Genomic DNA, 15,724 nt, shown 5'->3' on the forward strand with positions numbered 1-15,724 from the left:
TCATCAGTCAATGGACTGAGGTGACGGGAGAACAAAGACAGGATTAGGAAAGAGTTGACCTGAGGCACTTGTAGGCAAAAGTGCAGAGCCTGTGAAGTAAGCAGGAGGAGCAAGAGCCAGTTGCCAGATCACAGAACTATGGCATCACAGAACTCCCTGAGACTAGTAGGACAGCTTGTGTGACTAGAGTGCTGTGATAGATGCATACGGGCTCTACAGGACAGACGTGCAGGGGCTGGGTGTTGTGTGAAGTTGCAAGTCATCTGTTTGGAGATATTCAATGGGACCAATGAGTCACTGGCTGTTGTGTGGTCTGCCTAAAGGAAGCTCATGGGTGTTTTGTGGTTTATTCCCCAGGTGAGCAGTGCTGATGTGTGCTGGGGCTTTTGTGCCTACTCTCCTGCCTAAGCATCGTGGCAATGAGGTTACCTGCACTCCCTCAATAAGGGTGCATGGAGTCACCCTTAGTGAGCAAGGTTTTGGCAAAAGGTGATGTGCACTTGAAGGTCTTCAAGTCTGGCTCTATGGAGCCTTCAGTGTGAGGCAGAGAGCAGAAGATAGTGTGGTACTTCTCAAGTATTCTCTTGCTGCTGGTTGCGAAATATTCTTCAGAGAAATAGCGGGAGAATGTTAAGAAATCAGAGAGATGACTTGGGCAGAGATGGCTCCAGGAGAGAATAGAGTAGAGTACTGTCAATGCCCTTCGGACTATTGAATGGAAACAAAGGCAAAACCTGAACCCCTGTTGGGAAATTACACATAATAAGCTCTGTTTATTCCAGCTTTCACTTCTGCTTCACTGCAACAATTTTTGTGGGGGGTGGAGAGTGGTGCTGAGGAGATGAGATTGTTAAAAGTGTGCTGAAAGGGAGAGATTGCATCAGAGGCATCGCCAGATGAACAATAATGTATCCAAACTTTTCTAAGGGTATGCATCATGTACTGGAATGAAAAAATTTACCAAACTGTGTTGGTCTTCACACCATAAGGAACAAATGCACAGCTGTCTTCAAAAACAAACATGTCTGTATTTGGATAGGACAGCTTCAGCAGGCGTAAAGGAAGCTGAGCAATAGATGATTACGCAGAAAGCTGAATAGCCTGCTGAGGCCTGGCCTTGTGCTGTTTTAGAGTGGAAGAGCCTTGGGAGAAGAAAGGAGATGGAGGCGTGTGGTGCTGGGATACAGGAGATTTTATTGAGGCAAAAGAGTGCAAAGGCAGGAGCCCGCAGTGGAAGGGAAGCGTTCTGAGGTGCAAGTAGGGCGACCGTCAGCCCGGGTCCTTTGCTTGCAGAAGATTTTGCCAGAGCACCGAGATCTTCCTTTGCTGCGGTGGGAGCAGCGCGGGGGAGGTGCCCCGGTGGTCTTTGGCTTGTGAGCAGGCGTTTGCAGCGGAGAGTAGCGGACGTAGCAGTAGGGGCGATGCAAAGAAGACAGTGGGAGAAGAGGAGGAGGTAGGTGGGCCACGTATCGTGGCAGCCGGGGCTGGCCCCTTCCGTGCTACTTTGCTTGGTGCCTTGAGAGGAGGAGGTGCGGGTGGCAGGTCCCCGTGCCAGCAGCAGGCGGGAGGTGCGTCCTCAGTCCATGCCGTGGCTTGCAGGGTGTGTGTGGTGTGAAGAGCCCTTAGCAGGGCAGGCAGGCTCTTCCGGCGCCATAGCAGCCCAGGCCTCCGAGGCCGTAACCGTAGCCAAAGCCGCCGGAGGAGATGGGCACCCCCTGGGAGCTGAGGATGTTGCCCACAGCAGCCGATGAGGAGGATCCGACGGCGGTGCTCTGGGGGAAGGAGGTGAGGATGGGTCCCGGCAGGGTGACCATCACGGCGGGAGGCTGGATGACGACGCGGGAGTCCTCGCACTGCCTGATGCAGGGCTCGTTGCAGCTGTTAGCCAGCGGGGTGGGTCCGCAGGGGCTGCAGAAGTTGTTGCAGGCCATGTCTACGGTGTGGAGTGTCCCTGTAAGAGAGGGTGTTGAGGAAGCGGAGAGTGGTGGGGGGCGCGAGGGGTGTCGTTACAGGAGGGCAAGGGAGTGTGGAGGCGTGGTGTGGGGCTGCGGGGAGTGTGGTGGTGTTGAGTCGTGGGGGGCTGCTGAGTCTGGTGTCAGCGCGTGCTGGAAGAGACGGGGCGTGTGGGGCAGGAGAAGGAGGGGAAGGGGCTTCAGGCTCACCTTGTTGACTGCGGGGGAGAAGGCGTCAGGAGAAGCGTGTGATGGAGAGAGGCGTTGGGCCGTCTTTTATGCTGGTCTGAGGGGGCGGGACAGGCTTTGCGCGTGATGGCATTTTGCAGCAAGCAGCTGTTGCGTGCCAGAGCTTGGCAGGTAATGAGGTGGGGGGTGTGTCCCTTCCCACAACGCTCCCTTCTCATGTCCTCCTCTTGAGGATGTGTCCGTCTGTCCCTGGCGTCAGCTTTGAAGTGAGAGCAGGTATCTGGGAGGATTTGCATGGAAGGTGCGTGTCAGGGCATTTGGCAGACGTGGCCAAAGCATAGGAGAGGTGGGGTGTTGTCAGTGAGGTCATCCCGTGGCACTCGTGTGGTGTGGTTTGCGGGTGCGTTGCGAAGAGGGGCCCCCACTTGTTCATGGGCCTGGAAGGCTGTTGTGGGCTTTGGAGGTGTGCCGGGCATGAGTGTCGGCCCCTTCCATGGCATTTGGTCCCTGCCTGCCTTGCTGCCAGCTTGCGAAGCCTGACTGTAGGCCTGGCCTTTCCCACTGAGCGTGCTCTGTGTGTGCCTTGTTGCCCGCCTTGCTTGAAAGGTTGTAGCTGGGAGAAAGGGGCCTGCGTGTCTGGGCTTGTGCCCCCTGGGATCCGTCCCTGGGGGTGTCAGTGCGGGCAGGCAGAGGAGGGCAGGCCATTTTCCTGGCAGCCCGGGCTGAGAGCTCGCCGGTCCTGTGACGAGAGGTGCCCTGCCTGGCTCCGCCAGTGCTTGTGTTGGCCCCTCCATCGTGGAGCCCTTAGGTGGGGCTTGGGCTGTGGTGTGACGCATCCAAAGGAGAGCAGCGAATGCGGTGAAGGATCGAGAGAAGAAGCCTTAGAAGTAGCGGTTGAGGGAAGCGGGGCTACTGCGTTTTCAGAAGGCGGCGGCTGAGGGGAGGCCCTATCGGTGTCTCCAAGTACCTGAGAGGAGGTTGTGACGAGGAGGTTGTCAGTCTCTCATCCCTAGCAACAAGTGCTAGGGCAAGAGGAAAGGGCCTCATGTTGCGCCAGGCAAAGTTTAGTTTGGCTATGATGAGAAATCTCTTCACCGAGAGGGTTATCAAGCACTGGAAGAGGCTGCCCAGGGCAGTGGTTGAGTCACCATTGTGGGAGGTGTTTAAAAGACACGTAGGCGTGGCGCTTAGGGACATGGATTAGTGGTGGCCTTGGCAGTATTAGGTTAACGGTTGGACTCGATAACGTTAAGGGTCTTTTGCAACCGAAGTGACTCTTATGATTGTGTATGAAGCTGCGTGCGAGGGCAGGTGAGTTTCTGGAGAGCGCGTATGTGTGCTGAAAGGCGGAGCAGGGCTGGGAGCGGCAGGCAGGGGAGGCTGGCACTCCTGGGCCTTTGTTGGGGTCTGTGCTTGGGGCGAGTGTCGAGGGGTGAGGCCAGTTCTCTGCGCAGAGCTTGACAGGGTGAAAGGGAATTTGGCGATTGCCGAGGGGAGCTGGGTTTGAGCATGCGGCACGGGGCTGCAGAGCCGAGGCTGTGGTGGTGGTGGTGGTGCGTGCGGAAGGGTTGATGAGTGGCAAGGCCTGCCCCCGCTGAGGCAAGGTGAGTGTTTTTCAGGCTGTTTGTCAGGTGATCTGTGGTCGTTGCTGAGGAAGATGAAGGGGGGTAGGCAGGAGTGGTGTGGGAGTGGGTGTTTGTAAGTGCACGGGGCCTGTCGTGTTGCTCCCAGGAATGCCGAGGCATCTGGCATTGTGGAGGCCTCCTTGTGAAGGCCGCTGTCCCTTTTCCTGGAAAGGTCATAGTGCCTGGGGGCAGCTCCTGAAGAGTGGAAGGGAGCTGGTACCCCTCGTGTCCCGCAGAAGATGGTGCGGGAGGCTCTGGGAAAGCAGAGGCTGGTGAGCCTGAGCCTGTTCCCGGGGCAGGTGATGGAAGCAATGCTGCTGGAAATCACTGCCAAGGCCAGGACGGACGGAAGGTGTTGGGGGGTGTTTGGCGTGGATTTTGGAAGGGCAAATCATGCTTGAGGGAGCTGCGTGTCTTCCGCATTGAGGCGAGTGGGCGTTGGGCGAGGGGGAGAGCAGTGGCTGTTGCTGAGGCGTACTTGAAGGAAGCCTTTGTCGCTGTCTCCTGGTACGTGCTCCTAGACGAGCTGAGAAAGTGCGGGTTGCGTAAGCGGCCGGTGCGGTGGCCTGCAAAGCAGCTGAAGGGCTGTGCCCAGAGGCTTGCGATCAGTGGTAGGACAAGAGGCCATGTTCAGAAGTGAAAGCATCTGGAATTGCCCGGGCAAAGGCGGCAGGGCTTTTCCAGTGTGAGGGTGGTCAAAGAGTGGAAGAGGTGGTGGCGGCTCCATTCTCGGAGGTACTGAAGACGCGAGTGGCTGTGGTCCCAGACAATCTGCTCTAGCTGGCCCTGCTTGAGCACTGGGGTGGCAGGACATGCTCTGCAGAGATTCCTGCCCATCTCTAAATGATTCTGTGATCCTTTTTTGCTGGGGAGGGTGCGGAAGAGAGTTAGTCAAGCGTGTGTTGGCACGGGGAGCCTCGGTCGGAGGTGTGCGCAGGGAGCGTTGTCGTATCGGAGGCTTTTTCTGAGCCAGTGCTGGGCTTGTGTCATGCTGTGTATGCCTGCAGGTGCGAGTGTGTGTTGTCGCTGGTGGCCTGTGTCCTCGGAGAGGCTGAGTGCCCTTTTCCCCCCAACCCCGCCGGCCTGTTGAGGCCTGGCCTTGTGCCGTTTTAGAGTGGAAGAGCCTTGGGAGAAGAAAGGAGATGGAGGCGTGTGGTGCTGGGATACAGGAGATTTTATTGAGGCAAAAGAGTGCAAAGGCAGGAGCCCGCAGTGGAAGGGAAGCGTTCTGAGGTGCAAGTAGGGCGACCGTCAGCCCGGGTCCTTTGCTTGCAGAAGATTTTGCCAGAGCACCGAGATCTTCCTTTGCTGCGGTGGGAGCAGCGCGGGGGAGGTGCCCCGGTGGTCTTTGGCTTGTGAGCAGGCGTTTGCAGCGGAGAGTAGCGGACGTAGCAGTAGGGGCGATGCAAAGAAGACAGTGGGAGAAGAGGAGGAGGTAGGTGGGCCACGTATCGTGGCAGCCGGGGCTGGCCCCTTCCGTGCTACTTTGCTTGGTGCCTTGAGAGGAGGAGGTGCGGGTGGCAGGTCCCCGTGCCAGCAGCAGGCGGGAGGTGCATCCTCAGTCCATGCCGTGGCTTGCAGGGTGTGTGTGGTGTGAAGAGCCCTTAGCAGGGCAGGCAGGCTCTTCCGGCGCCATAGCAGCCCAGGCCTCCGAGGCCGTAACCGTAGCCAAAGCCGCCGGAGGAGATGGGCACTCCCTGGGAGCTGAGGATGTTGCCCACAGCAGCCGATGAGGAGGATCCGACGGCGGTGCTCTGGGGGAAGGAGGTGAGGATGGGTCCCGGCAGGGTGACCAGCACGGCGGGAGGCTGGATGACGACGCGGGAGTCCTCGCACTGCCTGACGCAGGGCTCGTTGCAGCTGTTAGCCAGCGGGGTGGGTCCGCAGGGGCTGCAGAAGTTGTTGCAGGCCATGTCTGCGGTGTGGAGTGTCCCTGTAAGAGAGGGTGTTGAGGAAGCGGAGAGTGGTGGGGGGCGCGAGGGGTGTCGTTACAGGAGGGCAAGGGAGTGTGGAGGCGCGGTGTGGGGCTGCGGGGAGCGTGGTGGTGTTGAGTCGTGGGGGCTGCTGAGTCTGGTGTCAGCGCGTGCTGGAAGAGACGGGGCGTGTGGGGCAGGAGAAGGAGGGGAAGGGGCTTCAGGCTCACCTTGTTGACTGCGGGGGAGAAGGCGTCAGGAGAAGCGTGTGATGGAGAGAGGCGCTGGGCCGTCTTTTATGCTGGTCTGAGGGGGCGGGACAGGCTTTGCGCGTGACGGCATTTTGCAGCAAGCAGCTGTTGCGTGCCAGAGCTTGGCAGGTAATGAGGTGGGGGGTGTGTCCCTTCCCACAACGCTCCCTTCTCATGTCCTCCTCTTGAGGATGTGTCCGTCTGTCCCTGGCGTCAGCTTTGAAGTGAGAGCAGGTATCTGGGAGGATTTGCATGGAAGGTGCGTGTCAGGGCATTTGGCAGACGTGGCCAAAGCATAGGAGAGGTGGGGTGTTGTCAGTGAGGTCATCCCGTGGCACTCGTGTGGTGTGGTTTGCGGGTGCGTTGCGAAGAGGGGCCCCCACTTGTTCATGGGCCTGGAAGGCTGTTGTGGGCTTTGGAGGTGTGCCGGGCATGAGTGTCGGCCCCTTCCATGGCATTTGGTCCCTGCCTGCCTTGCTGCCAGCTTGCGAAGCCTGACTGTAGGCCTGGCCTTTCCCACTGAGCGTGCTCTGTGTGTGCCTTGTTGCCCGCCTTGCTTGAAAGGTTGTAGCTGGGAGAAAGGGGCCTGCGTGTCTGGGCTTGTGCCCCCTGGGATCCGTCCCTGGGGGTGTCAGTGCGGGCAGGCAGAGGAGGGCAGGCCATTTTCCTGGCAGCCCGGGCTGAGAGCTCGCCGGTCCTGTGACGAGAGGTGCCCTGCCTGGCTCCGCCAGTGCTTGTGTTGGCCCCTCCATCGTGGAGCCCTTAGGTGGGGCTTGGGCTGTGGTGTGACGCATCCAAAGGAGAGCAGCGAACGCGGTGAAGGATCGAGAGAAGAAGCCTTAGAAGTAGCGGTTGAGGGAAGCGGGGCTACTGCGTTTTCAGAAGGCGGCGGCTGAGGGGAGGCCCTATCGGTGTCTCCAAGTACCTGAGAGGAGGTTGTGACGAGGAGGTTGTCAGTCTCTCATCCCTAGCAACAAGTGCTAGGGCAAGAGGAAAGGGCCTCATGTTGCGCCAGGCAAAGTTTAGTTTGGCTATGATGAGAAATCTCTTCACCGAGAGGGTTATCAAGCACTGGAAGAGGCTGCCCAGGGCAGTGGTTGAGTCACCATTGTGGGAGGTGTTTAAAAGACACGTAGGCGTGGCGCTTAGGGACATGGATTAGTGGTGGCCTTGGCAGTATTAGGTTAATGGTTGGACTCGATAGCGTTAAGGGTCTTTTGCAACCGAAGTGACTCTTATGATTGTGTATGAGGCAGCGTGCGAGGGCAGGTGAGTTTCTGGAGAGCGCGTATGTGTGCTGAAAGGCGGAGCAGGGCTGGGAGCGGCAGGCAGGGGAGGCTGGCACTCCTGGGCCTTTGTTGGGGTCTGTGCTTGGGGCGAGTGTCAAGGGGTGAGGCCAGTTCTCTGCGCAGAGCTTGACAGGGTGAAAGGGAATTTGGCGATTGCCGAGGGGAGCTGGGTTTGAGCATGCGGCACGGGGCTGCAGAGCCGAGGCTGTGGTGGTGGTGGTGGTGCGTGCGGAAGGGTTGATGAGTGGCAAGGCCTGCCCCCGCTGAGGCAAGGTGAGTGTTTTTCAGGCTGTTTGTCAGGTGATCTGTGGTCGTTGCTGAGGAAGATGAAGGGGGGTAGGCAGGAGTGGTGTGGGAGTGGGTGTTTGTAAGTGCACGGGGCCTGTCGTGTTGCTCCCAGGAATGCCGAGGCATCTGGCATTGCGGAGGCCTCCTTGTGAAGGCCGCTGTCCCTTTTCCTGGAAAGGTCATAGTGCCTGGGGGCAGCTCCTGAAGAGTGGAAGGGAGCTGGTACCCCTCGTGTCCCGCAGAAGATGGTGCGGGAGGCTCTGGGAAAGCAGAGGCTGGTGAGCCTGAGCCTGTTCCCGGGGCAGGTGATGGAAGCAATGCTGCTGGAAATCACTGCCAAGGCCAGGACGGATGGAAGGTGTTGGGGGGTGTTTGGCGTGGATTTTGGAAGGGCAAATCATGCTTGAGGGAGCTGCGTGTCTTCCGCGTTGAGGCGAGTGGGCGTTGGGCGAGGGGAGAGCAGTGGCTGTTGCTGAGGCGTACCTGAAGGAAGCCTTTGTCGCTGTCTCCTGGTACGTGCTCCTAGACGAGCTGAGAAAGTGCGGGTTGCGTAAGCGGCCGGTGCGGTGGCCTGCAAAGCAGCTGAAGGGCTGTGCCCAGAGGCTTGCGATCAGTGGTAGGACAAGAGGCCATGTTCAGAAGTGAAAGCATCTGGAATTGCCCGGGCAAAGGTGGCAGGGCTTTTCCAGTGTGAGGGTGGTCAAAGAATGGAAGAGGTGGTGGCGGCTCCATTCTCGGAGGTACTGAAGACGCGAGTGGCTGTGGTCCCAGACAATCTGCTCTAGCTGGCCCTGCTTGAGCACTGGGGTGGCAGGACATGCTCTGCAGAGATTCCTGCCCATCTCTAAATGATTCTGTGATCCTTTTTTGCTGGGGAGGGTGCGGAAGAGAGTTAGTCAAGCGTGTGTTGGCACGGGGAGCCTCGGTCGGAGGTGTGCGCAGGGAGCGTTGTCGTATCGGAGGCTTTTTCTGAGCCAGTGCTGGGCTTGTGTCATGCTGTGTATGCCTGCAGGTGCGAGTGTGTGTTGTCGCTGGTGGCCTGTGTCCTCGGAGAGGCTGAGTGCCCTTTTCCCCCCAACCCCGCCGGCCTGTTGAGGCCTGGCCTTGTGCCGTTTTAGAGTGGAAGAGCCTTGGGAGAAGAAAGGAGATGGAGGCGTGTGGTGCTGGGATACAGGAGATTTTATTGAGGCAAAAGAGTGCAAAGGCAGGAGCACGCAGTGGAAGGGAAGCGTTCTGAGGTGCAAGTAGGGCGACCGTCAGCCCGGGTCCTTTGCTTGCAGAAGATTTTGCCAGAGCACCGAGATCTTCCTTTGCTGCGGTGGGAGCGGCGCGGGGGAGGTGCCCCGGTGGTCTTTGGCTTGTGAGCAGGCGTTTGCAGCGGAGAGTAGCGGACGTAGCAGTAGGGGCGATGCAAAGAAGACAGTGGGAGATGAGGAGGAGGTAGGTGGGCCACGTATCGTGGCAGCCGGGGCTGGCCCCTTCCGTGCTACTTTGCTTGGTGCCTTGAGAGGAGGAGGTGCGGGTGGCAGGTCCCCGTGCCAGCAGCAGGCGGGAGGTGCGTCCTCAGTCCATGCCGTGGCTTGCAGGGTGTGTGTGGTGTGAAGAGCCCTTAGCAGGGCAGGCAGGCTCTTCCGGCGCCATAGCAGCCCAGGCCTCCGAGGCCGTAACCGTAGCCAAAGCCGCCGGAGGAGATGGGCACCCCCCTGGGAGCTGAGGATGTTGCCCACAGCAGCCGATGAGGAGGATCCGACGGCGGTGCTCTGGGGGAAGGAGGTGAGGATGGGTCCCGGCAGGGTGACCAGCACGGCGGGAAGGCTGGATGACGACGCGGGAGTCCTCGCACTGCCTGACGCAGGGCTCGTTGCAGCTGTTAGCCAGCGGGGTGGGTCCGCAGGGGCTGCAGAAGTTGTTGCAGGCCATGTCTGCGGTGTGGAGTGTCCCTGTAAGAGAGGGTGTTGAGGAAGCGGAGAGTGGTGGGGGGCGCGAGGGGTGTCGTTACAGGAGGGCAAGGGAGTGTGGAGGCGCGGTGTGGGGCTGCGGGGAGCGTGGTGGTGTTGAGTCGTGGGGGCTGCTGGAGTCTGGTGTCAGCGCGTGCTGGAAGAGCCGGGGCGTGTGGGGCAGGAGACGGAGGGGAAGGGGCTTCAGGCTCACCTTGTTGACTGCGGGGGAGAAGGCGTCAGGAGAAGCGTGTGATGGAGAGAGGCGCTGGGCCGTCTTTTATGCTGGTCTGAGGGGGCGGGACAGGCTTTGCGCGTGACGGCATTTTGCAGCAAGCAGCTGTTGCGTGCCAGAGCTTGGCAGGTAATGAGGTGGGGGGTGTGTCCCTTCCCACAACGCTCCCTTCTCATGTCCTCCTCTTGAGGATGTGTCCGTCTGTCCCTGGCGTCAGCTTTGAAGTGAGAGCAGGTATCTGGGAGGATTTGCATGGAAGGTGCGTGTCAGGGCATTTGGCAGACGTGGCCAAAGCATAGGAGAGGTGGGGTGTTGTCAGTGAGGTCATCCCGTGGCACTCGTGTGGTGTGGTTTGCGGGTGCGTTGCGAAGAGGGGCCCCCACTTGTTCATGGGCCTGGAAGGCTGTTGTGGGCTTTGGAGGTGTGCCGGGCATGAGTGTCGGCCCCTTCCATGGCATTTGGTCCCTGCCTGCCTTGCTGCCAGCTTGCGAAGCCTGACTGTAGGCCTGGCCTTTCCCACTGAGCGTGCTCTGTGTGTGCCTTGTTGCCCGCCTTGCTTGAAAGGTTGTAGCTGGGAGAAAGGGGCCTGCGTGTCTGGGCTTGTGCCCCCTGGGATCCGTCCCTGGGGGTGTCAGTGCGGGCAGGCAGAGGAGGGCAGGCCATTTTCCTGGCAGCCCGGGCTGAGAGCTCGCCGGTCCTGTGACGAGAGGTGCCCTGCCTGGCTCCGCCAGTGCTTGTGTTGGCCCCTCCATCGTGGAGCCCTTAGGTGGGGCTTGGGCTGTGGTGTGACGCATCCAAAGGAGAGCAGCGAATGCGGTGAAGGATCGAGAGAAGAAGCCTTAGAAGCAGCGGTTGAGGGAAGCGGGGCTACTGCGTTTTCAGAAGGCAGCGGCTGAGGGGAGGCCCTATCGGTGTCTCCAAGTACCTGAGAGGAGGTTGTGACGAGGAGGTTGTCAGTCTCTCATCCCTAGCAACAAGTGCTAGGGCAAGAGGAAAGGGCCTCATGTTGCGCCAGGCAAAGTTTAGTTTGGCTATGATGAAAAATCTCTTCACCGAGAGGGTTATCAAGCAGTGGAAGAGGCTGCCCAGGGCAGTGGTTGAGTCACCATTGTGGGAGGTGTTTAAAAGACACGTAGGCGTGGCGCTTGGGGACATGGATTAGTGGTGGCCTTGGCAGTATTAGGTTAACGGTTGGACTCGATAACGTTAAGGGTCTTTTGCAACCAAAGTGACTCTTATGATTGTGTATGAGGCAGCGTGCGAGGGCAGGTGAGTTTCTGGAGAGCGCGTATGTGTGCTGAAAGGCGGAGCAGGGCTGGGAGCGGCAGGCAGGGGAGGCTGGCACTCCTGGGCCTTTGTTGGGGTCTGTGCTTGGGGCGAGTGTCGAGGGGTGAGGCCAGTTCTCTGCGCAGAGCTTGACAGGGTGAAAGGGAATTTGGCGATTGCCGAGGGGAGCTGGGTTTGAGCATGCGGCACGGGGCTGCAGAGCCGAGGCTGTGGTGGTGGTGGTGGTGGTGCGTGCGGAAGGGTTGATGAGTGGCAAGGCCTGCCCCCGCTGAGGCAAGGTGAGTGTTTTTCAGGCTGTTTGTCAGGTGATCTGTGGTCGTTGCTGAGGAAGATGAAGGGGGGTAGGCAGGAGTGGTGTGGGAGTGGGTGTTTGTAAGTGCACGGGGCCTGTCGTGTTGCTCCCAGGAATGCCGAGGCATCTGGCATTGCGGAGGCCTCCTTGTGAAGGCCGCTGTCCCTTTTCCTGGAAAGGTCATAGTGCCTGGGGGCAGCTCCTGAAGAGTGGAAGGGAGCTGGTACCCCTCGTGTCCCGCAGAAGATGGTGCGGGAGGCTCTGGGAAAGCAGAGGCCGGTGAGCCTGAGCCTGTTCCCGGGGCAGGTGATGGAAGCAATGCTGCTGGAAATCACTGCCAAGGCCAGGACGGACAGAAGGTGTTGGGGGGTGTTTGGCATGGATTTTGGAAGGGCAAATCATGCTTGAGGGAGCTGCGTGTCTTCCGCGTTGAGGCGAGTGGGCGTTGGGCGAGGGGAGAGCAGTGGCTGTTGCTGAGGCGTACCTGAAGGAAGCCTTTGTCGCTGTCTCCTGGTACGTGCTCCTAGACGAGCTGAGAAAGTGCGGGTTGCGTAAGCGGCCGGTGCGGTGGCCTGCAAAGCAGCTGAAGGGCTGTGCCCAGAGGCTTGCGATCAGTGGTAGGACAAGAGGCCATGTTCAGAAGTGAAAGCATCTGGAATTGCCCGGGCAAAGGCGGCAGGGCTTTTCCAGTGTGAGGGTGGTCAAAGAATGGAAGAGGTGGTGGCGGCTCCATTCTCGGAGGTACTGAAGACGCGAGTGGCTGTGGTCCCAGACAATCTGCTCTAGCTGGCCCTGCTTGAGCACTGGGGTGGCAGGACATGCTCTGCAGAGATTCCTGCCCATCTCTAAATGATTCTGTGATCCTTTTTTGCTGGGGAGGGTGCGGAAGAGAGTTAGTCAAGCGTGTGTTGGCACGGGGAGCCTCGGTCGGAGGTGTGCGCAGGGAGCGTTGTCGTATCGGAGGCTTTTTCTGAGCCAGTGCTGGGCTTGTGTCATGCTGTGTATGCCTGCAGGTGCGAGTGTGTGTTGTCGCTGGTGGCCTGTGTCCTCGGAGAGGCTGAGTGCCCTTTTCCCCCCAACCCCGCCGGCCTGTTGAGGCCTGGCCTTGTGCCGTTTTAGAGTGGAAGAGCCTTGGGAGAAGAAAGGAGATGGAGGCGTGTGGTGCTGGGATACAGGAGATTTTATTGAGGCAAAAGAGTGCAAAGGCAGGAGCACGCAGTGGAAGGGAAGCGTTCTGAGGTGCAAGTAGGGCGACCGTCAGCCCGGGTCCTTTGCTTGCAGAAGATTTTGCCAGAGCACCGAGATCTTCCTTTGCTGCGGTGGGAGCAGCGCGGGGGAGGTGCCCCGGTGGTCTTTGGCTTGTGAGCAGGCGTTTGCAGCGGAGAGTAGCGGACGTAGCAGTAGGGGCGATGCAAAGAAGACAGTGGGAGAAGAGGAGGAGGTAGGTGGGCCACGTATCGTGGCAGCCGGGGCTGGCCCCTTCCGTGCTACTTTGCTTGGTGCCTTGAGAGGAGGAGGTGCGGGTGGCAGGTCCCCGTGCCAGCAGCAGGCGGGAGGTGCATCCTCAGTCCATACCGTGGCTTGCAGGGTGTGTGTGGTGTGAAGAGCCCTTAGCAGGGCAGGCAGGCTCTTCCGGCGCCATAGCAGCCCAGGCCTCCGAGGCCGTAACCGTAGCCAAAGCCGCCGGAGGAGATGGGCACTCCCTGGGAGCTGAGGATGTTGCCCACAGCAGCCGATGAGGAGGATCCGACGGCGGTGCTCTGGGGGAAGGAGCTGAGGATGGGTCCCGGCAGGGTGACCAGCACGGCGGGAGGCTGGATGACGACGCGGGAGTCCTCGCACTGCCTGACGCAGGGCTCGTTGCAGCTGTTAGCCAGCGGGGTGGGTCCGCAGGGGCTGCAGAAGTTGTTGCAGGCCATGTCTACGGTGTGGAGTGTCCCTGTAAGAGAGGGTGTTGAGGAAGCGGAGAGTGGTGGGGGGGCGCGAGGGGTGTCGTTACAGGAGGGCAAGGGAGTGTGGAGGCGCGGTGTGGGGCTGCGGGGAGCGTGGTGGTGTTGAGTCGTGGGGGCTGCTGAGTCTGGTGTCAGCGCGTGCTGGAAGAGACGGGGCGTGTGGGGCAGGAGAAGGAGGGGAAGGGGCTTCAGGCTCACCTTGTTGACTGCGGGGGAGAAGGCGTCAGGAGAAGCGTGTGATGGAGAGAGGCGCTGGGCCGTCTTTTATGCTGGTCTGAGGGGGCGGGACAGGCTTTGCGCGTGACGGCATTTTGCAGCAAGCAGCTGTTGCGTGCCAGAGCTTGGCAGGTAATGAGGTGGGGGGTGTGTCCCTTCCACAACGCTCCCTTCGCATGTTCTCCTCTTGAGGATGTGTCCGTCTATCCCTGGCGTCAGCTTTGAAGTGAGAGCAGGTATCTGGGAGGATTTGCATGGAAGGTGCGTGTCAGGGCATTTGGCAGACGTGGCCAAAGCATAGGAGAGGTGGGGTGTTGTCAGTGAGGTCATCCCGTGGCACTCGTGTGGTGTGGTTTGCGGGTGCGTTGCGAAGAGGGGCTCCCACTTGTTCATGGGCCTGGAAGGCTGTTGTGGGCTTTGGAGGTGTGCCGGGCATGAGTGTCGGCCCCTTCCATGGCATTTGGTCCCTGCCTGCCTTGCTGCCAGCTTGCGAAGCCTGACTGTAGGCCTGGCCTTTCCCACTGAGCGTGCTCTGTGTGTGCCTTGTTGCCCGCCTTGCTTGAAAGGTTGTAGCTGGGAGAAAGGGGCCTGCGTGTCTGGGCTTGTGCCCCCTGGGATCCGTCCCTGGGGGTGTCAGTGCGGGCAGGCAGAGGAGGGCAGGCCATTTTCCTGGCAGCCCGGGCTGAGAGCTCGCCGGTCCTGTGACGAGAGGTGCCCTGCCTGGCTCCGCCAGTGCTTGTGTTGGCCCCTCCATCGTGGAGCCCTTAGGTGGGGCTTGGGCTGTGGTGTGACGCATCCAAAGGAGAGCAGCGAATGCGGTGAAGGATCGAGAGAAGAAGCCTTAGAAGTAGCGGTTGAGGGAAGCGGGGCTACTGCGTTCTCAGAAGGCGGCGGCTGAGGGGAGGCCCTATCGGTGTCTCCAAGTACCTGAGAGGAGGTTGTGACGAGGAGGTTGTCAGTCTCTCATCCCTAGCAACAAGTGCTAGGGCAAGAGGAAAGGGCCTCATGTTGCGCCAGGCAAAGTTTAGTTTGGCTATGATGAGAAATCTCTTCACCGAGAGGGTTATCAAGCAGTGGAAGAGGCTGCCCAGGGCAGTGGTTGAGTCACCATTGTGGGAGGTGTTTAAAAGACACGTAGGCGTGGCGCTTGGGGACATGGATTAGTGGTGGCCTTGGCAGTATTAGGTTAACGGTTGGACTCGATAACGTTAAGGGTCTTTTGCAACCAAAGTGACTCTTATGATTGTGTATGAGGCAGCGTGCGAGGGCAGGTGAGTTTCTGGAGAGCGCGTATGTGTGCTGAAAGGCGGAGCAGGGCTGGGAGCGGCAGGCAGGGGAGGCTGGCACTCCTGGGCCTTTGTTGGGGTCTGTGCTTGGGGCGAGTGTCGAGGGGTGAGGCCAGTTCTCTGCGCAGAGCTTGACAGGGTGAAAGGGAATTTGGCGATTGCCGAGGGGAGCTGGGTTTGAGCATGCGGCACGGGGCTGCAGAGCCGAGGCTGTGGTGGTGGTGGTGGTGCGTGCGGAAGGGTTGATGAGTGGCAAGGCCTGCCCCCGCTGAGGCAAGGTGAGTGTTTTTCAGGCTGTTTGTCAGGTGATCTGTGGTCGTTGCTGAGGAAGATGAAGGGGGGTAGGCAGGAGTGGTGTGGGAGTGGGTGTTTGTAAGTGCACGGGGCCTGTCGTGTTGCTCCCAGGAATGCCGAGGCATCTGGCATTGCGGAGGCCTCCTTGTGAAGGCCGCTGTCCCTTTTCCTGGAAAGGTCATAGTGCCTGGGGGCAGCTCCTGAAGAGTGGAAGGGAGCTGGTACCCCTCGTGTCCCGCAGAAGATGGTGCGGGAGGCTCTGGGAAAGCAGAGGCCGGTGAGCCTGAGCCTGTTCCCGGGGCAGGTGATGGAAGCAATGCTGCTGGAAATCACTGCCAAGGCCAGGACGGACGGAAGGTGTTGGGGGGTGTTTGGCGTGGATTTTGGAAGGGCAAATCATGCTTGAGGGAGCTGCGTGTCTTCCGCGTTGAGGCGAGTGGGCGTTGGGCGAGGGGAGAGCAGTGGCTGTTGCTGAGGCGTACCTGAAGGAAGCCTTTGTCGCTGTCTCCTGGTACGTGCTCCTAGACGAGCTGAGAAAGTGCGGGTTGCGTAAGCGGCCGGTGCGGTGGCCTGCAAAGCAGCTGAAGGGCTGTGCCCAGAGGCTTGCGATCAGTGGTAGGACAAGAGGCCATGTTCAGAAGTGAAAGCATCTGGAATTGCCCGGGCAAAGGCGGCAGGGCTTTTCCAGTGTGAGGGTGGTCAAAGAATGGAAGAGGTG

General features: G+C 59.7%; 3 protein-coding genes across 3 annotated transcripts; all 3 read right to left on the minus strand.

Annotated features, from left to right (window-relative positions):
* Positions 1 to 1,622: 1,622 nt before the first annotated feature.
* Positions 1,623 to 1,931, minus strand: LOC121084783 (feather keratin 1-like). The gene has a single exon (XM_040586691.1). It carries the CDS (start codon positions 1,929 to 1,931, stop codon positions 1,623 to 1,625), a length of 309 nt encoding a protein of 102 aa, XP_040442625.1.
* Positions 1,932 to 5,370: 3,439 nt separating this feature from the next.
* LOC121085473 (feather keratin 1-like) lies at positions 5,371 to 5,679 on the minus strand. The gene has a single exon (XM_040588167.1). It carries the CDS (start codon positions 5,677 to 5,679, stop codon positions 5,371 to 5,373), a length of 309 nt encoding a protein of 102 aa, XP_040444101.1.
* A 7,189-nt stretch (positions 5,680 to 12,868) lies between these two features.
* Positions 12,869 to 13,177, minus strand: LOC121085454 (feather keratin 1-like). Its single transcript, XM_040588132.1, has one exon. The coding sequence runs from the start codon at positions 13,175 to 13,177 to the stop codon at positions 12,869 to 12,871; it is 309 nt and encodes a 102-aa protein (XP_040444066.1).
* Positions 13,178 to 15,724: the final 2,547 nt, after the last annotated feature.

The sequence above is a fragment of the Falco naumanni genome, chromosome 3 (genome assembly GCF_017639655.2).
Source record: "Falco naumanni isolate bFalNau1 chromosome 3, bFalNau1.pat, whole genome shotgun sequence".
Lineage (NCBI taxonomy): Eukaryota > Metazoa > Chordata > Aves > Falconiformes > Falconidae > Falco > Falco naumanni.